Genomic DNA, 25,925 nt, shown 5'->3' on the forward strand with positions numbered 1-25,925 from the left:
AGCATGTGTAACATGTTAGTTCTGATAGAGCAGGAAAAAACTGTACTAAATAGAAATAATATAATAGGACTTGTGCAAAACACAAGTTGATCAACTCTCAAAAAGGAGGAGAAATGCTTTACATATCTTTAGTTGTTGACGTCAAATGTACATCGAATCTTTTCTCCTCTATCACTTGGCAGGAGCTAGTCAAATTAGAAGTCAGCACTGACGGGTTGCATTATATGCCCTCATCCTTAAAAGAATCGTGCACGCAAAAATGAATTTGCTGAAAATTTAATCACCTTCACGATGAGTTTGTTTCTTCATAGGAATAGACTGGAGATTGGAGACAGGTAGTATTGCATCACTTGCTCTGCAGTGAATGGGTGCCGTCAGAATGAGAGTCCAAACAGTTGATAAAAGCATCAGAATACATAGCTAAAACCTGCGTGTTTGTAAGAAGTAAATCCATCAAAACATTTTTAACTTCCAGGTTGAGGATTCTATCCATAATATTGCTTTCTCCGGTGAAAAGGTCATCTTGTCTGAATCAGGGGAGAAATCTGCACAGATCGAGCGCCGTTTACAAACTAATACTGTCAACCGTTCCAAACAAATATTTCGGACTCGTATTTTGACCAGATGCGGCGGTTTAAAGTTAAAACATCTTAATGCTGGATTTGTTTCTTACAAGATGTTTTTATCAGCTGTTTGGACTCTCATTCTGACGGCACCCATTCACTGCAGAGCATCCATTGCTGAGACACTGATGCAATGCTACATTTCTACAAACCTGATGAAGAAACAAACTCCTCTACATCTTGAATCTCAAAAAAACACTAAATAAACCATTAAAAAAAAACACTAAATAAAATAAGACTACATTACACACTTGCAATGAAAATATACCTTGCATAAATCAAGTTAAATTTATTTGTATGGCCCTTTAACACAAACACTTTTAAATCAGCTTTGCAGAAAATCATGACATTCACGTTTATTATATTTTAATATATTAAATTCTTAGTCAACGCATTTAGTAAATTAGAGCTGGATGATAAATATTTACTATACCATATATTGCTATATAGTCACCATATGCAAGTATACTGTACGTACAGAAAAAGTTGGATGTTCTCATATATCCAACTCTATAAGGGATATAATATAATCATATTTTGCAATGAAATAAAAAAATCAGGCATTTGAGATTTACTCTATAGTATAGCAATGTGCATATAAATGTGATGCACTTCTGAGTTATTAAACAACTAAATGATAATAATTACAAATTTCAACATTTGGTGATGACGATTATCAAATCTGGCTCTGTGCTGACATGCAATGTAAAATCTGGGTCCTGAGACAAAAGAACACCAAAAACAATCAAATCCAATCCAATGAAAATACAGCAGAAATAGTCCAGCAAACCTTTTCACTTACGGGGCGACAAATACATTTAACTTCACACTGCAAAGTGTAATTTAAGCTACGTGCAGGGTTACACTGGTGTGCAGCTGAGTATAAATATCCTGAAATATTCTGAGAGCTGCAGCTGCAGGAATCTGGATCCTCCCGACACACAGCATTAATTTAAATAAACCAGTCTGTCATATTTGCACTGATATAATATGGAATACTGTCCATTTCAACCCAAATCTAGAAGTTTCCGACATTTCGACAGACAGAAAAACACTAATTCACTCCCACTGACACTCGCCAGGGGTTTGGGTGTGTGTGGCACCCGTCGGCTGTCATTAGGGTGTTAAAGGGCTGCAGTGAAGCCTATCGTTGTTGTTTTTAGGGCGTTGAAGGGTCTCCAGTCCCAGTGTAATTTTAAGACCCCGGGAGCAGTTAATTAGGCCATTAACTGAAGTAATTAAGACTGCAGCAGATTTGATGAGATTTAAACGGCTCAATTCTGACCCCAACCCACATAACCGCTGGAATACCACTTTAGTGCTTTCCTGCGATCGAAACAGTCCTTTAACAGCACCGAAATCACGTTTTAAATGATTATACAAAATCCATCAGTGTTTACGGAGCTAATCTCAGGTAGCCGTTAGCGCCTCTCGTTGACACGGATTTAAAAAACACCTCAAACACGTCAAAACGCAAGCGCTCGCGGCCGCTCCGGAGCGGCGGGTATTAACGGACTCGGGTCCTACCTGTAGTGGCTCCGGGAAAGGCGTTTATTGGTGTGAAAAACAGCCCGCTCGGCGGTCGGATCACGGCATCACTTACCAGCTGTTTGTCCCCACCCTCCTGTCTGTGGACTCGGGGAGCGGAAATGACGCAGCGCGTCTTCCGAGCGCGCGTCCACAAAGCGCGAGCACGCCAGGCGACGCGCGCGTCCGACCATGCCAAAGAGCGCGTACACTTTGGAAAAAATAAATAAAACGATATTGTAATTAAAGTAGGTTTTCACAGTGCATTGTAACTACAGTTTTCACCGAAGTACAGTATTTATTAAAGTTTTTATTCCTATATGTATAATAGCTAATAATAATAATAATACATTATTACTTTGCCTATAAAACGTTTTTAGATGTTATGTGGCATTTATTTTACTTCAATTTTATTATACATGTATCTAAATGATATATACTCTATAATTAATATACTAGAAAAATAATATTATTATTATTTTAGAAAAATAATTTTTATTTACTTATTTTATTTTATTTATTAATACAGACACTGATTTCTGAAGAGGCTTTTTTATTTATTCATTGCGAATTGTACGACTCAAGGCACAATCAACAGAATGAACACTAATGTACATATATATATATATATATATATATATATATATATATATATATATATATAGATAATATTATATATATATATATATATATATATACATATATATATAAACTATCAAAGAGGAATCCAGTAAAATTAATAGTTTGAGACTGATGTGATGGACTCCTGTGTCCCCTAGTGTTCAATATTTCAACAAACACAATCTTCAGTGTCTTTCACGTGTCGATAGATGGCGCCATATCCATCAGAATTTTCACTTTGTTTATTTATTTATTTAGCTTTTTATCTTTTTTAAATAAATACATTATTTTACTATTCTTATTATTTTATTATTATTTAGTGTATCATATTTTATCTGTCTGTAACTTTATGGTAAAAAGGTTTTTGGACCCCCTGTGTGAGGGTGTGTGTGTGTGTGTGTGTGTGTGTGTGTGTGTGTGTGAGTTTGAAAAGAGGTTGTGTGTGCGTGCGTGTGCGTGTGTCCGTGTGTGCGTGTGTGTGCGTGTGTGTGTGTGTGTGTGTTTGTGTGAGAGGGTGTGTGTGTGTGTGTGTGTGAGAGAGAGAGGGTGTTCGTGTGTGTGTGTGTGTGTGTGTGTGTGTGTGTGTGTGTGTGTGTGTGTGTGTGTGTGTGTGTGTGTGTGTGTGTGTGTGTGTGGTGTGTGTTGTGTGTGTGTGTGTGTGTGTGTGAGAGAGAGAGAAAAGAAAGAGAGAGAGAGAGAGAGAGAGAGAGAGAGAGAGAGCGAGTGTGTGTGTGTGTGTGTGTGTGTGTGTGTGTTGTGTGTGTGAGAGAGAGAGAGAGAGAGAGAGAGAGAGAGTGTGTGTGTGTGTGTGTGTGTGTGTGTGAGTGTGTGTGTGTGTGTGTGAGTGTGTGTGAGAGAGAGAGAGAGAGAGAGTGTGTGTGTGTGTGTGTGTGTGTGTGTGTGTGTGCGTGCGTGTGTGTCCGTGCGTGCGTGGGTGCGTGCGTGTGTGTGTGAGGGGGTGTGTGCTGTTTTCTTCGCCCGTTATAAAGACGGATCTGTGACATTCGGGTTCAGTTCAGCCGGAGATTCTTACACACACACACTTACACCCACTTACACACACAGAGTCTCAACATAAAACAGACCGCAGGTTCACGATGGGACTGACAAGCGACCCAAACTTCCAGAATCTGGAGAAATGGTTCAAATCAAACGCCGCGAGTCTCAACATGAGGCAGATGTTCGAGGCAGATAAAAACCGATTCCAAAAATTAAGGTACTTTATTTATTAATTTACTTACTTACTAATTTAAATACTCTGCATGAAGCAGCTCATTACTTTAATGCCATTTTATTTTATATTTTTAAATATATTTTTAATAATTAGCAACTGTTCATGCAGTATAGTGGGCGGAGCCACACGTCGAAGCTGTTTAACTATCCTGTCCATCATCATTAAATCCCGCCCACATTCAAATTCCTAACTTTTAAACTTTCACGAAAGATCATCATATTTATTATTATTATTTTTTTTTTTTTCCAGAATATATTTAACAATCATAGTGATAAAAATGCATGCAGTCAGTTTAACTATCTAGCCGTACAGGTTTTGTATAATGATTTTATTATCTTTATAATGATTTTAATATCTGTAGTGCTCAGAGAGTTCATATGAAGCTGCATGTTTGTCCTCTTTCAACAGCTTAACTTTAAAAACAGAAGAAGGAGACATTTTGCTGGATTACTCCAAGAACCTCGTAAATGAAGAGGTTATGAAGATGCTTGTGGAGCTGGTAAAGATTTGCTCAGATGAATGTTTACAGAGAATTAAATGGAGAGTTAGCATGTAATATAAATATAACATCTTCCTCCCGCAGGCGAAGTCTCGTGGTGTGGAGGCCTCCAGAGACAAGATGTTTTCAGGAGAAAAGATTAATTTCACTGAGGTATTTCACTGAGGGTTTAAATCAGCATGTGCTCAAATATACATCACATTTCCTGCTTTTATAGACTGAAATGAGCTGAGCTTGTTTGGACACACTGGGATGCAAGTTTTTATTGATGGAAACGCTATGAGTTATGCTTTATTTATTTTATATCTTTAATTAAACATAAGCTGCTCTTGTAAAATGCTTGACATTCTTATATACACACTTCACATGAACATGAAATACATTAACTGAATCAATGAACATACTCAATGCATATCCAAAATGCATCGCAAATTGCATAAGGTAAAAGTGTCTACCAAATGCATGTAAGCGTATGTGGAAGTCTGTGTGGTCTGCAGGGGCGCGCTGTTCTCCACGTGGCCCTGAGGAACCGCTCAAACACACCCATAAACGTGGACGGGAAAGACGTGATGCCGGAGGTCAACAAGGTCCTGGAGAAGATGAAGGCCTTCTGTCATGTGGGTGTCTTATTTGATACGATGCTTCATCCTAGGACACTTGGATATGAAAATATACACACTGAACAAATATGGAAACTATTAAAAAGCGTCTGGGCCGGGATGCAATTATAAACAAAATCTCACTTTCTTCTGACTACAGAAAGTCCGCAGTGGGGAGTGGAAGGGATACACTGGGAAATCCATCACTGATGTGGTTAATGTCGGCATCGGTGGATCTGATCTGGTTTGTGAAATCAAAACTCACTGCTTTGCAGCAAATGGTTTTTTTTTTTTTTTTTTTTTCCAGTGTCAGATATGGGCTTTACAGTCTTTTAGATGCCACTGACCCCCAAAACACTGAAAAGATGTGGTGGTGAAACAATTTTCACTCAGAAATTCTATAAAAAATCACAAAAAAAATTCAAAAATCACAAGATTAAAAACAATATAAAGATTTCATAACAAACTTTTATTTTTTTACCTTCTCTCTGATCAGGTGTACTTGGATTTTTGTCATTTTATGCATAATTCCCCTGATATAATTAAGACTGAAAAACTGTCAGTGCAAGCTGGAATTTGAAAGACTATCATGTTAAAAATATAAGTTTAAAAACAATTTAATTGAATATCTTATAAAGCATACACCAACAATCTTTGTTTTAGTTAGAACTTTGCTTTTTTTTCATCCTTGTGCAAGAGACACTCATTTTAAAATTTAACAGGCATCCATGTGGTTTATTTTTTATACCGTGAAAAATTCATACTATAAATATTATTAGAAAATATTTAGTTTCTGGTACAGTAAGTTATATTATTACATTGTTTTTCCAGATTTATTATTTATACATTTACTACTATTTAAACAATTTGTTATTATTTTATTTTGTTGATATGTTATTTGTTTGTTTAAAATGAAATGTATTCCTTTTAATTAAATTATTTATTCAATTATTTATTTATTTTAATCATATTTGTATCATTTATAAATTTACTTATTCAAATGTTCATTTATTTGTTTGTTGTAAATAATGTTTTTTTATTTATTTATTTGAATGATTTTTGTGTGTGTTTCAGGGTCCTTTAATGGTGACAGAGGCCCTGAAGCCGTACTCTAAAGGCGGACCTCGTGTCTGGTTTGTGTCTAACATCGATGGAACGCACATCGCTAAGACTCTGGCTGAACTCAATGCTGAGACCACACTCTTCATCATCGCATCGAAGGTCTGAGCAGATAAGACGGCATTAGCAGACACAAAAATATCACATTTAGATTTTACTATGACTCTTTAGAAGTTCACTTGATACTATGTAAAAAAGAAAATAGTTGCATTGATAAAGTTTGAAATGGATGTCTTACTCAGACATTCACGACCCAGGAAACCATCACAAACGCTGAATCAGCGAAGGAGTGGTTCCTGCAGACCGCTAAAGACGTGAGTGTCACCTCCTGCAGCGGTGTGTACGGGACGCCTGTGTCACGCACTTATTCTTCTGTCGTTTGTATCATTCTCACAGAAATCTGCAGTGGCCAAGCATTTCGTGGCACTTTCAACCAACGGAGTAAGTGCATTATAGTTTAAATGTAAAGGCTCATTAAAATGTGCAAAAACAGTTCATTATGCTATTAAACCATATTTTGTAACTTTCAAAACTCAAAACAGTCCAAAAAGAGCATTTACTGAAACTAAACTGCAAAAACCTTTTTCATGTAAAAAGCAAGTTTTTTTTTTCTTTCTTTCGTAATTTATACAGCACATTTCAAACACAGCCAAAATCAAAAACACCTTAAATAAAAAAATGTAGGAATATAAAATAATATCAATATAAAAAAATCAATTACATAAAAAGTTCACTTACATAGAAGTCTTAAAGCAAAAAATGACTGTTTATGACTGTTTTTGCTACATATTGACCAGTATTGCATTATGCCCTCAGGGAGAAAAATAAAAACAATCATTCTTCCAGAAGTGCAAAAAATAGTAAACGTTAATGTTAAAAAGTTCCGAGAATATTCAAATGTAACATTCCAATAATGTTGCAAACTGATAAAATAGAATGATCCCTTGCATAATCAAGAAAACTGGACACTTTGAATGGTCAGAGAACATCAGAAATAACGTTTTCAAGACTTAATGAGTACATTAGCAAAACCTTCTTGAGCCCTTTAAAAGCTGGCATTTAATATATGCATCAGATATTTTAGGTTCACAAATAAACGTTACTCCATTTTCTGTGTTTCAGCCCAAAGTGAAGGACTTCGGCATCGACCCGGAGAACATGTTTGAGTTCTGGGACGTGAGTGTCGGGGCCCGCTGAGGGCCGTGGGCTATTTTTGCTGTAGTGGTTTGACCTGTGAAGTAGGCGTCTGGACAGCTGCTGGTAACCAGAGTCCCTCACTGACTCGCTGCTGGGTTATTCGTGATCTTGACCTTATCCGAGCAGAGGTCACACACAGGCTGGTTCACTGTAAAGGCCGACGGGCTACTTTTAGTCACATTGTTGATACATAAAGTACATAAGTCTGAGTCGTTTCAACTGAAAGAAACTTGCACTCACTGACCTTAAAATATGTCAGTGCCTCAGTGGCGCCCCCAGAAAATTTTAATAGGGGTGGCTAGATGAGGCCACAGTAAATCTTGGGGTGGCACATCAAAAAATAAATAAATAAATAAATAAAGGGTTTTGCAATATTGACAAAAAAATTATATCTCTGTGATTTCTGGGATTTTATCGATAACGAAAATTAGACAATATTATGCTGTGTGTGTTATTGTGCTGATATCTTATTTCTAAGTGTGTGACAGCTGAGGCTTTTTTTTTTTAACCTTTACGCCATTTTTTTTCTAAAAGTGTGCACCATCTTTTAAGTCAGACACTTGCATTTGGGCTGTTATTCTGCAATCAGTATCAACAAAATTTGATCTTTGCAATGCAAGAAAAACTGCATCTGAAGTGCCATTTAGATGTTTTTACACAACACTGTTTAATGGAGCTCTGAGGGACATGGAATACTTTAACCTGGAGTTACAAATTAATAAATAATGTTTTGATATTTTAAACATAAAACATTGAAAACTGATGTTTGAAATTGTTTTAAACAAAATGAAATGGTACCTTAAATGTGAAATTAAAACAGCCAGTAGGTGGCAGCGAGTCACTGTTAATAAGTGAGTCATTGCGATTGAACCGAATCATTTAAACGGTTGATTCATTCAGGAACGAAACACTATCATGTTGCTCAGAGACGCAAAACAGTGACTGTGTTTGGAATGATTTTTGTTTTTTAGAAATAGAGCGCAAAAAGTGAATATGTTGTCTAAAACGTAAAACTCTTGATATTAACTTCTTGTTTATTGAACTGTTGTATGAAATCAATGTCACATTTGCAATTATGCAGACTTCTGGAGAAAAACGTCACTCTTCGTGTGATAGTAACTATACTAAATGATATATAAATTATATAGATCTAAAATTAATAGATTTAAAATAGATTTAAATTAATAGTAGCCACTGAAAATCATCCTAGGGGTGGCCACAGGGGTTCTCAAAATGCACATCAGTATTCTGTCATGCAGGCATGCTTATAAAAACCTTTGTTTTGTCTAAAAACACACACCATTATTCTTCTCAAGAAGCAAATCATAAAAAAATTCATATAAAAATAATTCAAACTTACAAAAATAATCTAAATAACCTGGCTTAAGCTAAGCTCTGTCTGTGAAACCAGGCCTAAATGCTCTTCAGCTCATGTAAAGAAGCTGACTTTGTGTTTCAAAGTTTACAACATTGTTATTTTAGTATTTTACTAAGATATAGCTTTTGTTAATGGTTTCAATTAGTTTTTAATTTTATATTATATTAATATTGTTTTAGTTTTTTGTGGTTTTTGTCATTTGCAGTCTTTTTTTTCTTTTTTTTTTTTTTTTATTAAGTTTTAACTTTAAATAATATTAATTATAGTAATTACTTCAGCATACTAAATGGAAATTAAATAATATATATATTGAATTTATTTATATATTTGTATATGTGTGTGGCTGTACAAACACATATGTAGTTGTTTTTTGGTGTTCGGTTTAGTGTTATTTTATAATCATTATTATACTCATACCTTTGTTGTTTTAATATTTTGAATTGTTTTTAGCTTTATTTTTTGTTGTAGGTATTTGTCATTTTTATTTATTTTCTTTATTTTCTTAAGTGTGTGTGTGTGTGTGTGTATATAGTATTTATAGAGTTTTAACTTTTAGTTTTAGTTACTTTTTTTTACTTGTAAGTCACTTTGGATAAAAGCGTCAGCTAAGTAAAGTATAAAGTCTTTTTTTGTCATTTGTTTTTGTTCATTAATATCTCTATATATTTGTTAAGTTTATGACTTTTTATTTTTTATTTCCATTAACATTAACAAATTTTTTTATGCTTTTATTAGTTTTTATTTTTTTAATATGTCTGCTTTTTTGTGTATTTTATTTCAAGTAACAAATCATGGCCTTAGTTTTAGTTAACTATAACTCAATTATTTGAAAGAGTAATGTATTGTGCCTCATTAGATGAGTCTGAAATTGATTTTTTTGTATTTTTTTTCTAGTGGGTCGGTGGACGATATTCGTTATGGTCTGCAATTGGTCTGTCCATCGCACTTCATATCGGTGAGTGTTATCATGTGACTCTCATGAAGATATCCAATGAGTGTGAGAGATTCTCAGGCGTCTGGTTTATCTCTTCTGTCTCAGGATACGAGAACTTTGAGAAGCTGCTGGCTGGAGCTCACTGGATGGTGGGTTTTATTACTGAAGAATATCTGTTTAACTGTAATTATTTGCTGATTATTTGCTTTTCAGCATCATTACTCCAGTCTTCAGAGTCACATGATCTTCAGAAATCATTCTAATATGCTGATTTGCTGCCCAAGAAACATGTCTGATACAGAACGGTTATATTTTTGTGGAAACCGTGCTACATTTTTTTTTCAGGATTCACAGATGAATAGAAAGTTCGCAAGAGCAGCATTTATTTAAAATAGAAATCTTTTCTAACATTATTGTAACATGTCTGTACTGTCACGTTTGAGCAATAGATTAAAAGTGTTAATTTCTTTTAAAAACCTCACATTAACCCCTGAATCTGCGTCTGTGGCAGGACACTCATTTCCGCACGGCTCCTGTGGATCAGAACGCTCCCATGCTGCTCGCTCTGCTGGGCATCTGGTACATCAATTTCTTCCAGGCGGAGACTCACTGCCTGCTGCCGTACGATCAGTACATGCACCGCTTCGCTGCCTACTTCCAACAGGTGCGTCTCACCTGTAGAGCCAACACAAAAAATGCATTTTATACTGACACTAAAGTCATCAAAAATGCAAATCCTATGGGAATCTGATAGATTGAATTGGATGCTTGTGCAGTTGCACTCGTCTGTTTCAAAAGGTTTTCTTTTTATGCACGTGTGTGAATGGATGTATTTTTTGTTTATGTATGGACAGACGTACAGTATACGCATATCTGTGCATATGTATATCTTTTATTATTTTTTGGAGCAGTATTATTGAAAATGTTGTTTTTATATTTCTCTGGTGTTTTTGTATTTTACATGGCATGCAGGAAAAAAAAAATTGGCTAAATCGTGTGCATGATTTACTAATTCATTCCCTCAATGTACTTAAACGTGCACACGATTTATAAATCGAGAGAATGAATTAGTAAACTGTATGCACGATTTAGTACATTGAGGGAACTAATTAGTAAATTGTCACATGCATGTCACGTGCGGGGCTCTGCAGTATTTAATGTTTTTTCAATGTACTTTCTGCTATAATTCAATCTCAGTATTGCTTAGCAGAAAAGTAAATAAACGTCATACTTCAGTCTGATGCTGTGATTTACAGGGTGACATGGAGTCGAATGGAAAGTACATCACTACTCATGGTAACCGGGTGAAGTATCACACCGGGCCGATCGTATGGGGTGAACCGGGAACTAACGGACAGCACGCTTTCTACCAGCTCATCCACCAAGGTTCACTGTCTGACGTGCAGTGCGTGTGTGTTTTGGTGGGAAAGCGTCTGTCTGACCCTTCTGTCTCCTCCACAGGAACTCGTATGGTTCCTGCTGACTTCCTCATACCTGCCCAGTCTCAACATCCAATCAGAAACAACCTCCACCACAAGGTACCGAGCTGCAGATCCAGCGATCAATCACGTGATCTGGCTCGAATCTATGGCAGCTTATTTCTGCCGTGGGATATTAAAGCAATAAGCCCCAAGAAGCTGTGGTTTACAGTCAACTTGCTAACACACTATACCTGTTTCATCTGGCACAATTTTCCAAACCTTTCATACAGTTATCACAACAAAGACATGTTTCTCAAAACATTTAACACATTTCACCTGCTTTCACACGTGTTCCAATTTGCTCAGTGTTTTCTGCAAAACTCTACACAAGAACAGCATCATTGTGCACAGGTTTAACCTTATGTTCTCATTTAGAAAACACACAACAGAACTACCTCAAGAGTCACACTACCTCAGTTTATCCCTGTGAGCTGGTTTGAATCGATCTCACTCGTGTTCTGTAGGCAGTGAAGTAGTGTGTGTATTTGACAGGTTTGTGTATCATCTGAGGCCAGAGTTTGAGTCTGACAAAAGAGAACGTGTTTTTGATTAAAATGTTTGGCTTTGACCTGGAAGTGGGAAGTTTGCACAAGTTTGTGTGTAGTTTTGTGATTGTGTTTAGAGTTGTGAGAAAATGGTGAGTTGTTTCATGAACTGTTTTACAACAATAAATAAAACTCCTCAACTCTCCTAAAAGCCCTTTAGCTGTTATAAAATCACTGGGCTTTTGCTTTTATAAAAGGGTTATTCCATATACGTTGCAAGGTTTCACAGAATTAAACAGAGCGAATAAAGTGTAACGATATTAATAAAAACAGTATTCTTCCACTAAACTCATATTTGCTAGAAAAAAAGTCTGAATCGTGTGGTAAAAGTCTGAGCCGTTAGATATAAGGTCATAATTACCCTTTTCATTTTTAGTGGCAGAGATAAACTTCCAGAATGTGATGCGTCATGTTTTCTGTAGATCCTGATATTGATCTGAATTAACAGCTGATATTTATTAATAATGTCACTATTGTCTTCTGTAGAGCTGCTTTACAGCTTACACTGAATTTGAATCATAACTGATTAATTTTACAACATTAACTAGCACGGCTCTACTCTGGTTTATTAAATCTGTGCTGTGCAGATCCTGGTGGCGAACTTCCTGGCGCAGACGGAGGCGCTGATGAAGGGAAAGACGACAGAAGAGGCAAAGAAAGAGCTGGAAGCCGGAGGATTGAGTGCAGACAAACTAGAGAAAATTCTGCCACACAAAGTGAGAATATGAAGTCAAGCGCTGGCTTATACTGACCCCTACAGCACACCAAACACACACTAGACCCTATAAACCTATACCGAACTACACACAGTCTGCACACATGCAATACTCACGTTTATCAAAACATGCATTTGAGAGGAGACAATGCAATCTGCTCATCATGACCATGTGATAAATGAATCGTATGCAACAGTCTTCATCTTGCCGCATGATTTGATTCATCTTGCTTAGCTGTTAATAAATGTGCAAATCTTAATAACCTTCATCTCTGCATGAAGCTCTGGTAACATCATCCCTGCGTTTCTGTCCAGGTTTTCCAGGGAAACAAGCCAACAAATTCCATCATCTTCAAAAAGTTGTCTCCGTACACTCTGGGCGCTCTGATTGGTGCGTCTCAGATGGTTTGGTGATGCTGTACAGTATTAGATATCATCTGATGTGCAGGTTCCTGACCTTTGCCCTTTGACTTCCCTTAACAGCCATGTACGAACACAAGATCTTCATTCAGGGCGTCATGTGGGAAATAAACAGTTTTGATCAGTGGGGGTGAGTCGTCCGATGTAGCAAATAAAAAAGAAATTCAACTAATCAGGAAAAATAGGTAGAAATGATTTTAGGAATTTTAATGAAACAAAATCAATGTATTTTTGATCCTAACATGTTAAATAGCTAAAGCAGTTTTATTACCAGGCCAGTGTTATTACAGTTTTTATTAATATTTTAAATAATCTTTTATTTTTTATATTATATATATTTGTTTTCGCTTTAATTTTAACTTTATCAGTGTAATTTTAGTTTGTTTTTAAATGTGCATATAGTTCATTTCAGTTGTAGTTTTAGTTAATAAAACAATGAATTTATTTATATAATAAATACATTTATTTTTGATCCTAAACACATTTAATTGGTTAAACCTGTAAAGTAGATAATTTTATTATTTTAGTGTCATTCACATACTATTCGTTTTTATTTTTATATTCCGTTCATTTTAATTTTATTTTAAAGTTTTAGTAATTCTTTGTTTGTTGTCATTTGTATTTATTTATTTTATTTTAAATATGCCTAGATTATTTGTATTTGTTTTTATTTCAGAGTGGAGCTCGGGAAACAGCTGGCAAAGAAGATCGAAGCGGAGCTTCAGGATTCAGCGGAGGTCACTTCTCACGATTCATCCACCAACGGCCTCATCAACTTCCTCAAGAAGAACTCTGCTTGAATGAACCTTGAAGAGAAGCTTCACCGTTACCCAGAAACACCTGCACCCCAAAAACTAAGCACTGTAGCAAAACCTTTAGAAACTTTAATGTAGTGTCATTTTAACTGACAATTAAAACATTCATCTAGAATTATGCAAAATAAAAATGCTAAATCAGAGATATTACCATCTTTTTTCACTGAACTCTGTGAACAATCCCTCATCTGAAGCGCCGTGTGTTTTTCAGTTTACTGCAAGAAGGTTTCTGTATTCTTTTTTTCCCCCGAAATAAATCACTTTGCACAATTTCTGTGACTTTGGCGAGGATGAATACTATCATCAAACAGTGTTCAGTGTTGTTTTAGGATCATTGATATAATAAGACTTAATCTTGGTTAGTAATTTTGTTGTGATTTTGTCAATTTTATTAGAGTTGTTATATGTCTATGATATCTATCTATCTGTCTACATACATTTACATTACATTTACATTTAGCAGACACTTTTATTCAAAGCGACTTACAAATGAGGACAATATATATCTATATCTATACCTATATATATATATATATACAGTAGGACAAAACATACAATAATACTAAAATAATACTAAAAAACTATATATATATATATATATATATATAATATATATAATATATATATATATAATAACCGATATATGTATATATATATAATTTGTTTTTTTACATTTTAAATTATTTCAGTACTTCAAGTTAAACTAAACAAAAATGAGATATGTTTCCTTGGCAACTACCTGAAATAAAATAAGATTAAGTTTTATTTTATTTCAGTTAATGGTTATTTTATTTCAGAACAGATTTTTTTATTTTTTATTATTGTTTTAGTTAGAATAACCTTATTATAAAATCTAAAAATATTATAAATATTATAACATGAAAACCATAATATTATACTATAAAAATACTATATAATACTGTAAAAAACACTATACAGTCGTGGCCAAAAGTTTTGAGAATTACATAAATATTGGAAATTGGAAAAGTTGCTGCTTAAGTTTTTATAATAGCAATTTGCATATACTCCAGAATGTTATGAAGAGTGATCAGATGAATTGCATAGTCCTTCTTTGCCATGAAAATTAACTTAATCCCAAAAAAAAAACTTTCCACTGCATTTCATCGCTGTCATTAAAGGACCTGCTGAGATCATTTCAGTAATCATCTTGTTAACTCAGTTGAGAATGTTGACGAGCACAAGGCTGGAGATCATTATGTCAGGCTGATTGGGTTAGAATGGCAGACTTGACATGTTAAAAGGAGGGTGATGCTTGAAATCATTGTTCTTCCATTGTTAACCATGGTGACCTGCAAAGAAACGCGTGCAGCCATCATTGCGTTGCATAAAAATGGCTTCACAGGCAAGGATATTGTGGCTACTAAGATTGCACCTAAATCAACAATTTATAGGTTCATCAAGAACTTCAAGGAAAGAGGTTCAATTCTTGTAAAGAAGGCTTCAGGGCGTCCAAGAAAGTCCAGCAAGCGCCAGGATGGCCTCTCCTAAAGAGGATTCAGCTGCGGGATCGGAGTGCCACCAGTGCAGAGCTTGCTCAGGAATGGCAGCAGGCAGGTGTGAGCGCATCTGCACGCACAGTGAGGCGAAAGACTTTTGCAAGATGGCCTGGTGTCAAGAAGGGCAGCAAAGAAGCCACTTCTCTCCAAAAAAAAACATCAGGGACAGATTGATCTTCTGCAGAAAGTATAGTGAATGGACTGGTGAGGACTGGGGCAAAGTCATATTCTCTGATGAAGCCCCTTTCCGATTGTTTGGGGCATCTGGAAAAAGGCTTGTCCGGAGAAGAAAAGGTGAGCGCTACCATCAGTCCTGTGTCATGCCAACAGTAAAGCATCCTGACACCATTCATGTGTGGGGTTGCTTCTCATCCAAGGGAGTGGGCTCACTCACAATTCTGCCAAAAAACACAGCCATGAATAAAGAATGGTACCAAAACACCCTCCAACAGCAACTTCTTCCAACAACCCAACAACACAGTTTGGTGAAGAACAATGCATTTTCCAGCACGATGGAGCACCGTGCCATAAGGCAAAAGTGATAACTAAGTGGCTCGGGGACCAGAATGTTGAAATTTTGGGTCCATGGCCTGGAAACTCCCCAGATCTTAATCCCATTGAGAACTTGTGGTCAATCCTCAAGAGGCGGGTGGACAAACAAAAACCCACTAATTCTGACAAACTCCAAGAAGTTATTATGAAAGAATGGGTTGCTATCAGTCAGGATTTGGCCCAGAAGTTGATTGAGAGCATGCCCAGTCGAATTGCAGAGGTCCTGAAAAAGAAGGGCCAAACACTGCAAATACTGACTCTTTGCATAAATGTCATGTAATTGTCGATAAAAGCCTTTGAAACGTATGAAGTGCTTGTAATTATATTTCAGTACATCACAGAAACAACTGAAACAAAGATCTAAAAGCAGTTTAGTAGCAAACTTTTTGAAAACTAATATTTATGTAATTCTCAAAACTTTTGGCCACGACTGTACATGAATGCACGAACTGATAAAATGTTAATAAAAAATGCATAAAGGTTAATGAAAATGTATATGCATGGATGAGCCACTACATTATAAGCAGAGCACACCGCACTGTAAACAGTATCCCACAATGCCATGTCCTCAAATGTCCATTTGCACGTGTAACATCAGCTTCTATGATGAAAGTGCAGAAGCACGAGCAGGTCTTCACCAGCAGGGGGAGCTGTAGGATCATATCCACGACACTCACTCTCTCGGAGCCCAGTGTTTGACACAGATATATATATATACATACATATCTATGGTCTTTGGAAGATGAGGTCGGAGGTCAGCTGTGTTCAGCTCCAGTCAAATCCCAGAAGCACACAGAGACCCAAACACATCTGGAAGACATAATGCGAATGTCCTCCACAAACGCTAAAAGAGACAGATGATGTTTACTGTAGTACTACCGCACAGAAACGCCCGATCACTTGAGTTTCAGAGCTGTACATCATTTCTACGTCTGATGAGATGATTGACAGATCAGAGATCAGATCGGTGTGTAATGTGCCTGTTGCCTAGCAACAAGTCTCTCACTTCTAACATCACCTGCCTGATTATTTCCGGCCTTTTCCTTGAAAAAACAACAAAAAAGACAATTCTTTCTGAAATTTTATCGGAGATGAAACAAAACGGCAGAAAGCAAAATGAATTAACACTTCAGCTCGTCTGGAGAATTTGAAAGTCAATGCGGTTGCCATGGCAACATGGGTAAAAACTGTACTAGTCATCAAGAGACTGCATTATAGAGAAACACAAACTGTTGCTTCATCACAGCAATAAACGTACAGCTGATAGATAATGTGAGACGTGGACACATCACAAACCCATTTCTTCTCCAGTTCTGCTCGTTTGACTTTTAATCAGCAGTGATTTTTAATGGATGTATGATGCCAGTTGCTTTTATTATCTAATATAAAGAAATGTATACACTTTAAAGTGTCAGCAAATACTTTTTGGTCAAACTGTTAAACTGAACAACTATTGAACATTAACATATCAGGCCAAAATGTCTCATCTGACTTCAGATGTCTCACAGATAAAATCATTCAGCAATGTTATAATTTTGCAATTTTATGAACTGATATTACATTCAGAAAATTGTAGAAACAATAACAAATATGCATTTATATATATATATATATATATATATGTGTGTGTGTGTGTGTGTGTGTGTGTGTGCGTGTGGTAGTGTGTGTGTGTGTGTGTATGCATATATTTTCTGCACTGCATTTGTTGAATCATTTAATGCACAGGATTTGATTTGTGAACAAACATGAACATTATTCTTTAATTTCTGAGAACCATACGTTTATCATTAAAAACAAAACCAAAAGAACTGCACACTCTCGCAATTTTGACTTTTTAATGCATTCTTTGCACCAATTATGAAACAGAAAAACCTGTTTGTTTCTTATTTGTGGAAAATTCAGCAAAATTTGTTGAGAAACTCTGCTTGCAGCCTAAAATCACTAAATGAAGGTTTCTCTGGAAACGTCTGCATGTAATTTCGATTAAATATACTTGTAATAACTGTCATATCCACACGCAGCTGCTCTCTCATTAAACAGCAGTAAATAACAAATGCTTTTGGTGAAACATGTATTTGGATGTGAATTAAAGAGCTCACAGAAGGCCTGTGGATTTCCAAGTTATGAAGAATTTCTGCATATATTGCATAAACTCATTTTAACTGCAGTTTTAAACAAATAACATAACAAATCTAAAACAAAAACCTAACACAAAACCGGAGTTAGAAAATGCTCAATAGCTGGATTCTGTTTTCTGAATTAAATTTCGTAATTAAACGCGTTGGTTGCATTCTTATTCTGGGCTCATTTACTGAGCTCACGAATCAGATTTTTTTCCCTCTGAATTCTTTTCTTTGAATTCTGAATTGCTACTGTATAAACTTTGTTTCTCACAATTACTACAAATTTATCTGACAGTTCTGTGTTTAAATCGCAGAATTGAGAAAAACAATTCAGAATCGCGAGGAAAAAATCTGAATTATGAGATACAAAGTTTAAATTACAGAAATACTGCACTTCAAAAAATATGTATACTAAAGTGTGAACTGAATGTAATGTTTTCTGACACTTAGGCCTATTTGCAACTGGATGAAACTTTATTACAGTTTACATTTACACTAAATTCAATTATTTGAACTTTGCTGATTGCTTTTATTTAGTTAAAGGGATAGTTCACCCAAAACTGAAAAACCTGTCATCATTTACTCACCCTCATGTTGTTTCAAACTTCTGTTGAACACAAAGATATTTTGAGAGAAAATTAAAAAAAAGTTCCCCACTGACTTACATTGTATTATTATTTTTTTCCCCATACTATGGAAGTCAAAGGGGACAAGCAACTGTTTGGCTACCCATATTCTTCAAAATATCCTCTTTTGAGTTCAGTAGAAAACTCTTGGAACGACGTGAGGCTGAGTAAATGATGAAAGGTTTTTCATTTTTGGGTGAACTATCCCTTTAAGTAGCACTTAAGTAGAGCTTATCTTACATGTAATTTCATAATTGCTTCTATTGTCTTTGAAATAGGGTTACAGCACTGTCTGTCAGAAACGTGATTATATACTTCATGCACAATAAATGACTTAAATCAGCTAATTATCACAGGCTGTGTACCATAGAAAACAATTCACCTGGCAGCTGAATAACAAAAATCATTCACAGTATTACCACGGTAGGCTACTAAAAACATGTTAGTACTAACTTTATTACTGAAGTGCTTTTACCTTTCAAAATACATTTTTGTTAGACACACACACACACAGTTATCAATTTCAAAATGATCACACATAACATCATAGCCACAAGGATGTGCTGTTTTCTTTCAAATCAAATCTAAATACACATGGAAACAGCGCATCCTTGTGGTGTGGAGGACACAGAAGAGCATACACAGCATACAGTGATATGAAGAGACACAGAGAAGACCGTTGACAAAGGAATTATTGAATAAAGTCGTTATTTTTGTTTTCTTCGCTTACAAAAAGTGTTCCCGTCGCTTCATATAACACAGATTGCACGTCTGATGGCAGATGGAGTATTCTGACGATGACTTTCATACCTTTTCTGGACCTTGACACTGTTATTTACTTGGCAGTCTATGGGACAGTCTCAAGCCTCCCGGTTTTCATCCAAAATATCTTAAATTGTGTTCCAAAGACGAATTTTCATTTTGGGGTGGAGTATCCCTTTAAGAGTTGTTCTTTCCAACCTAATTAAGGTTCAGTCTGTGTGTGTGTTTGAGTGTGTGTGATGCTCTAATCTGAAAATCTCCACAGGAGCTGCTTTATAGAAACTCATTAGGATTACTTCAGATAAACGAATCATGACGATTTCATGGTACAAGAGCGTCTTTACAGTGTTTTGCCTTTCAGATGAAAAGACATTTGATTTCAGCTACGCAGCATTTCACAGCATTGCCTCGATCATTTTAAGTGGGTATTTAAATGCAACATAACTGACTGAGAACTCCGTTGTAACAGCGTATAGTTTGTTCCTGTGGGAGCTGTATCAGACATCAGGGTGCGGCGAGTGTTTGCGTGCAGCGGCGTGATTACAGTATAAATGCACCGAGGATAAACACACAGACCCTTCACATGCCACAGGAAAACCACAAGACATCTCTACTGGAAACAGAACAACAACAAATCACTTCAGACCTCCGTATGGACAACAGGATGTGATGTCATGATGTAGGGAAGCTCATTTAAATAGAACAATGAGGGGAAAAAATTTGCACAATTAAAACGATCTGTGATGTTTGTGTTCTATGGACAGCTCTAGATTCAATATGTCTTTGAAAAACATGTTTGAAAGAAAAAAGAAACGTTTAGTCTTAAGAATTTAACAATACTGGCAGTCATATCCATCCCTTCCAATAAATAAATATATACAGTACAGACCAAAAGTTTGGAAACATTACTACTTTTAATGTTTTTGAAAGAAGTCTCTTCTGCTCATCAAGCCTGCATTTATTTGATCAAAAATACAGAAAAAAACAGTAATATTGTGAAATATTATTACAACTTAAAATAATATTTTCTATTTGAATATACTTTAAAAAAATAATTTATTCCTGTGATGCAAAGCTGAATTTTCAGCATCATTACTCCAGCCTTCAGTGTCACATGTAACATCCAGTCTATCACATGATCATTTAGAAATCATTCTAATATTCTGATTTATTATGAGTGTTGGAAACAGTTCTGCTGTCTAATATATTTGATGAATAAAAGGTTAAAAAGAACTGCATTTATTCAAAATTAAATAAAAAATTCTAATAATATATATTCTAATAATATATTTTCTTTACTATCACTTTTTATCAATTTAACACATCCTTGCTGAATAAAAGTATTTTATTTAAAAAAAAGAAAGAAAAAAAGATTACTGACCCCAAATTACTGACCAGTAGTGTATATTGTTATTACAAAATATTTATATTTTAAAAACATAGCTTCTTCTTCTTTTTTTTCTTTTTTTTTACTTTTTATTCATCAAAGTATCCCAAAAAAGTATCACATGTTCTGAAAAAATATTAAGCAGCTGAACTGTTTCCAACTTTGATAATTAATCATCATATTAGAATGATTTCTAAAGGATCATGTGATAATGATCCTTAAAATTCAGCTTTGCATCACAGAAATAATGATAATTTAAAGTATAATAAATTTAAAAAACAATTATTTTTAAATTGTAATAATATATCACAATATTACATTTTTTTTCTGTATTTTTGATCAAATAAATGCAGGCTTGATGAGCAGAAGAAACTTCTTTCAAAAAAATCAAAAATATAAAATTATCAAAAAATTATGTCTAAAAACAATAATTTTAATAGATTTGGCCAAAACAGCAAAGAGAAGTGGGGAATACAAAAACAAAACATTAAGAAAAATAAATGATTAATTCTGATTTTGTTGTGTTTAGAGCAATGCGTAGAATGACACATTTAAAGGTTATTACTACATTATTTGATTCACAAAATATTTTATTTAAATGAACTGAAAGTAAAAAAAAATCAGTAGTGTTTTTATTGCAGAGATGTCCTTTTGTATAAAAACCCAGCTTCTATATAAAAATAAAATCACTGCGACAGTTTAAGTTAACTACAAAAACCACTTTATTGAAAAAGCAGATTACATAAACCTACGGTTAAATGATACGAACCGACTTTTCATACATTAAATAACTTTAAACTTTTCACGTTTAGATAAATAAATCTACTTTGCTTTTTCTTTATTTATGAAATAGCTAGGAAATCAAAACATTGTACGATAAAAAAGAGTGATGCAACAGAACGTAAGATGTGCCGTTTTAAAGAACTAACTGAAGGAAAGCTACGTTCACTGAATCTCTGATAAATGCGGGAAATACATTCTACACTCTTTATTTACAGGGACTCTAGCATTGTGCTATGCAATAGTAGTATGTTTTAAAAGTGGATTAAGACAACAAGGAGAAAAATATTACGCGACACACTTGTAGGAATGATCTGAAAGCGGAAACATCTGAGGTTACTCAACTGTTCAGGGAAATATTCTGTCATTATATTCAATACTCACGCTGTCGATTACCACAGAAAACACCTCGGTTGTGAGAAGTGAGTAGAAAGGTTTTCTCTGGCAGTCGACAGCACGTCACAGACGCTGTACATCAATCCAGAATATTCCTTCAGGAAACCCCCCTCTCCAAAAACACGGTCATGTGCTTCCGGTACAGTGATCAGTCAGCACACACACATCTTCACACCGGTTTTACGGTCTGCTTTGCAGATAAGAAGTCACTGGATTTAAAAACGACTCTCTGTATCAGGTCTTCTCAGGTCAGGAAACACATAGAGCCCGGTTCTGTCAGTAGTATTACAGCAGACGTCTGTGTGGACAGTGACCCGAGAAGCATTTAACACACTTGAGGAACAGTTCAGCCAAAAATGAATTTTCGGTAAAAATGTGCTCATCCTCAGGCCATCCAAGATGTAGATTTACAGAAATGTAGCATCGCATCAGTGTCTCATCAATGGATGCTCTGCAGTGAATGGGTGCCGTCAGAATGAGAGTCCAAACAGCTGATAAAAACATCACACCACTCCAGTCCATCAGTTAACATCTGGAGAAGACAAAAACTGAAATAAATCCATCACAACATTTTCACTTCAAACCTTCCGGCTACAATACGAGTCCTCCATAATATCCATAATATTGTATTCTACTGCGAAAAAGTCATCTGGTCTGAATCAGGAGAGAAATCTGTACACATCAAGCACTGTTTACAAGCCAAAACAGCTCTAATCAAATATGTGGCTGGATTCTGATGCGAGATACAATGGTAGATTGATTTTTTTTTTTTACTGAAGGAAGCGTTATTATAAATTATGAACTCATATTTAAGTCGGAAGAAACGGTTTGAAGTTAAAAACATCTTAATGTTAATGTTAACTGATGGACTGGAGTGCTGTGGATTATTGTGATGTTTTTATCAGCTGTTCTTACTCTCATTCTGACGGCACCCATTCACTGCAGAGCATCCATTGCTGAGACACTGATGCAATGCTACATTTCTCCAAACCTGAGGAAGAAACAAACTCATCTACAGCTTGAATGGGCTGAGGGTGAGTAAAATTACAGAAAATTTTCATTTTTGGGTGAACTATACCTTTAAGCGTCTAAATACCCATCAGGGTCCCTGTATTTGACACACACACTCACACACACACACACACACACACACACACACACACACACACACACACACACACACACACACACACACACACACACACACACACACACAGCGGCCCAGCCACTAGTGTACATGAACATATACACAACTACACACACACACAGACTCTTTTCCACATACACGCTCACTTATGTCCTAAACAGGTGCGACGTGATGCAATAAGCTTCCAGCAACACATCATTTTTGTTCACGTGAATCCAGAAAAGAAGCAGCTAAAATATCAGTAATTTTGCCATCATTCCCAGACTTCTACAGGTGTTGTTTTCATGACTTTACTATTATTCTGACATGTGCAAAATGTTCTGTCGCCTTCCGCTTCATTGCATCGCAGCTGCCAAAGACGGCGTGTCGCACACAAACACAGGACGAACGCAGCAGGTCTCCGGCCTGGTTGAGTCCAGCACATCCAGGCTTGACCTCTGACCCCTGCACACCTCTAGAGTCCCTCAAGTGTCTCCTGAGACACAGTACAGTGCGTCTCCTCCACGTTAAGGAATATGTAAGGCAGGAAGGCACCTCATCAAGAGACAAACCAGTGTCTGAAGAGCACGACGTAAGAGTTCACAGATCCAGCCCCGTTCTGCTGGTGTCAGGTCGTAACGGCCTGATGCATGTCAGACCTCAGCAAAATATACATTTGTTAGTCCATCTATGTGCACCTGGTGAAGTTAATGCCAGTGATGCATCAGTGTTCGGCCCATTGCTGCCATTAAATTGATGCTTAAAGGCACAGTTCACCATTATTTACTCACCCTCACGTCGTTCCAAAACGGAACAATTCATGGACAATTTAAGGCAAGCCACCACAGGAAAATAAGGAAAAATGTAACTAATAGACATCATCATACTTTCCTCGACTGACTGATCATAGTACATTAAGATAATTGTTTTGTATTACAAGTTTTCTGAAATGTTGTTCAAAAGATGCATTGTTAAATACACTGCAAAAAATTAATTTCTTAGTAGTTTTGTCTTGTTTTCAAATACAAATATCTAAACATCCTTAAATCAAGATAAATTTAACTGACAGACAATATGTTAAAACTGACTTTCTGCAAAATGTATCAAAATTAAGAAAGTTTCATTCTTAAAATGATAAAATATATCCACCAGCAAAAAAAAAAAAATTATCCCTTCAAAATAAGTTTTTTTTTCATAAAACCACATTTTTTTTTTTTTTACACCGCTGGCAGATATTTTTGTTAATAAAAACTTAATTTTTCAGAAAACCAGACTTAAGTAATTTTGCTTCTCAAGTAAGTGTATCTTGCTTCAAAAATGTAAACATTTGTACAAGAAAACAAGATGGAAATGAAATGAAAAAGAGTACAAATTTAAAATTATAATTAAAATTAAATATTAAAATTGCATTCTAATGTACATAACATTTCTAGAACTGAAATATGAACATTGGTTTAAAATTCTTGTTACATTTTGTTGGTATATTTTTACAGAGCAGGTTTTGGATTTCTCTTTTATTTTTATATTTAAAAAATATTTGTTTTTGGATTAAAATGTTAAATATATATCAGGTGAATCATATATGAAAAAATCCCTCTGTAAGAGAAAATGTGTATTGATACGTATTGCAATTGAAAACTACAGATGCACATAGATAAAGCGTACTAAAATAAACACTTAAATGTATATTTTAGATGATTTCTTTCCACTGAAAAAAATTAATAAATAAATTACGACTTATGGAAGCAAAATAGCCCAAAAAACAATGTTTTTTCCTGTAATGTCTTGCCTTGAAATAACATTTTAATAAAGTTCACTAGTTTTAATTTCAGGTGAACTGTCCCTTTAAAGACCCCGGGCAGCGTGGCACAGATATCTGGCAGGAGACAGAAATGGTGCATGTCGAAGGCGGTGGCCTGATCGACGCAGGATTTCCGATGAAGGCACAGGAAGTCGTATCTCAGTCTGTGTGTTCAGTGCTGTTGTTTGGCGCTCTGGAGGAAAAACAGGCATGGGTCGCCCTCCGATCCCCTGCGGCAGTGTTGAAGACCTAACGCTGGACACCGAGCCCAACCCCTCGATACCATGATGAGGGGTGAAATTATAATAAAAGCCTCCCTTGTTGGTCAAATGGACGATCCTTCTGTCTTGTGTGTTCACAGTTCAGTGACGTGGAGCGGGTAACTCGGGGGCGGGTGGGTCGGTAGAGGGGTTTTTAAGCGGTGCAGGTGGCATCGGTGGCACAGCAGGTGCCCATCCAGCGGGTAACAACGATGCCCCTCTTCATCATTCAACTGCAGACCGCAATCCTGCAAAACATGTGTTACTGTCTTACTGTGTTTGATAGAAATGAAGTCAGGGCTTTTTCAATGAATCATCACCCTTGTGGCTGGATCTACACTGTAAATAATTCAATGCACAAAGCTTGCTTTTTAGACAGACATCTGGAAAAATCCATAGCCAGAGGAAGAAATCCAGAACTGCAGTTTGGTCAGTAAATAAATTACCACGAGGCTGATTCAGTGTCTCGAAATCTGTCACATGGCAATTTTGTTTTGTTCAAATTGTAAATTGGAAGGCATATTTTCTTGTAAAAAAAAAAAAAAAAAAATGTTAATTATTAATATGTAACGAATTTTTATAAAATTAAAAATATAAAATCATTAATTTTTATTGATAAAATACATTTCAGTCTCCTTAAGATTCTATTTAAAAACGTAATTTTCATATGTCATACTGTCATATCTCTGACGGTCATTGTTATATATATATATATATATATATATATATATATATATATATATATATATATATATATATTATATATTTTTTTTTTTTTTTTTTGCGATTGTTAAATGTAATTTTCATATGTCATACTGTCATATCTCTGACGGTCATTGTTAAGGGTTATATTAGGTCAGATTTGTTACTGTCAATCGTTTAAATCAA

The 25,925-nt window shown here is 35.5% G+C and overlaps 3 protein-coding genes across 3 annotated transcripts in view; 1 reads left to right on the plus strand and 2 right to left on the minus strand.

Annotated features, from left to right (window-relative positions):
• The window catches only part of garre1 (granule associated Rac and RHOG effector 1), a 35,189-nt gene extending 32,925 nt beyond the window's left edge, over positions 1–2,264 (minus strand). Inside the window, exon 1 of the mRNA XM_042744539.1 lies at positions 2,151–2,264. The gene's annotated coding sequence lies outside the window, so the exon portion shown is untranslated. The remainder of the gene's footprint in view (positions 1–2,150) is intronic.
• Positions 2,265–3,859: 1,595 nt separating this feature from the next.
• Positions 3,860–13,979, plus strand: gpib (glucose-6-phosphate isomerase b). The gene is made up of 18 exons (XM_042744540.1): positions 3,860–3,987; positions 4,414–4,504; positions 4,589–4,657; positions 5,002–5,121; positions 5,264–5,347; positions 6,178–6,324; positions 6,465–6,536; positions 6,619–6,663; positions 7,345–7,398; positions 9,692–9,752; positions 9,837–9,880; positions 10,243–10,395; positions 10,988–11,117; positions 11,193–11,269; positions 12,345–12,473; positions 12,788–12,863; positions 12,956–13,022; positions 13,569–13,979. The coding sequence occupies exons 1-18, from the start codon at positions 3,869–3,871 to the stop codon at positions 13,690–13,692; spliced, it is 1,662 nt and encodes a 553-aa protein (XP_042600474.1). The 5' UTR covers positions 3,860–3,868; the 3' UTR covers positions 13,693–13,979.
• Positions 13,980–24,302: 10,323 nt separating this feature from the next.
• LOC109072518 (Wilms tumor protein 1-interacting protein homolog) overlaps positions 24,303–25,925 on the minus strand; it is a 30,640-nt gene continuing 29,017 nt past the window's right edge. Inside the window, exon 8 of the mRNA XM_042744543.1 lies at positions 24,303–25,285. Coding sequence (XP_042600477.1) covers positions 25,133–25,285 — 153 coding nt within the window. The 3' untranslated portion in view covers positions 24,303–25,132. The remainder of the gene's footprint in view (positions 25,286–25,925) is intronic.

This window comes from Cyprinus carpio, chromosome B18 (assembly GCF_018340385.1).
Source record: "Cyprinus carpio isolate SPL01 chromosome B18, ASM1834038v1, whole genome shotgun sequence".
In the NCBI taxonomy this organism is placed as follows: domain Eukaryota; kingdom Metazoa; phylum Chordata; class Actinopteri; order Cypriniformes; family Cyprinidae; genus Cyprinus; species Cyprinus carpio.

Excerpts from the sequence above, each read along its gene's own strand:
- gpib (XM_042744540.1), top strand. The coding sequence starts at position 3,869 with ATGGGACTGACAAGCGACCCAAACTTCCAGAATCTGGAGAAATGGTTC. Across the intron at positions 4,505-4,588 it reads TGAAGATGCTTGTGGAGCTG|GCGAAGTCTCGTGGTGTGGA; the intron begins GTAAAGATTTGC and ends TTCCTCCCGCAG. Across the intron at positions 5,122-5,263 it reads AGATGAAGGCCTTCTGTCAT|AAAGTCCGCAGTGGGGAGTG; the intron begins GTGGGTGTCTTA and ends TTCTGACTACAG.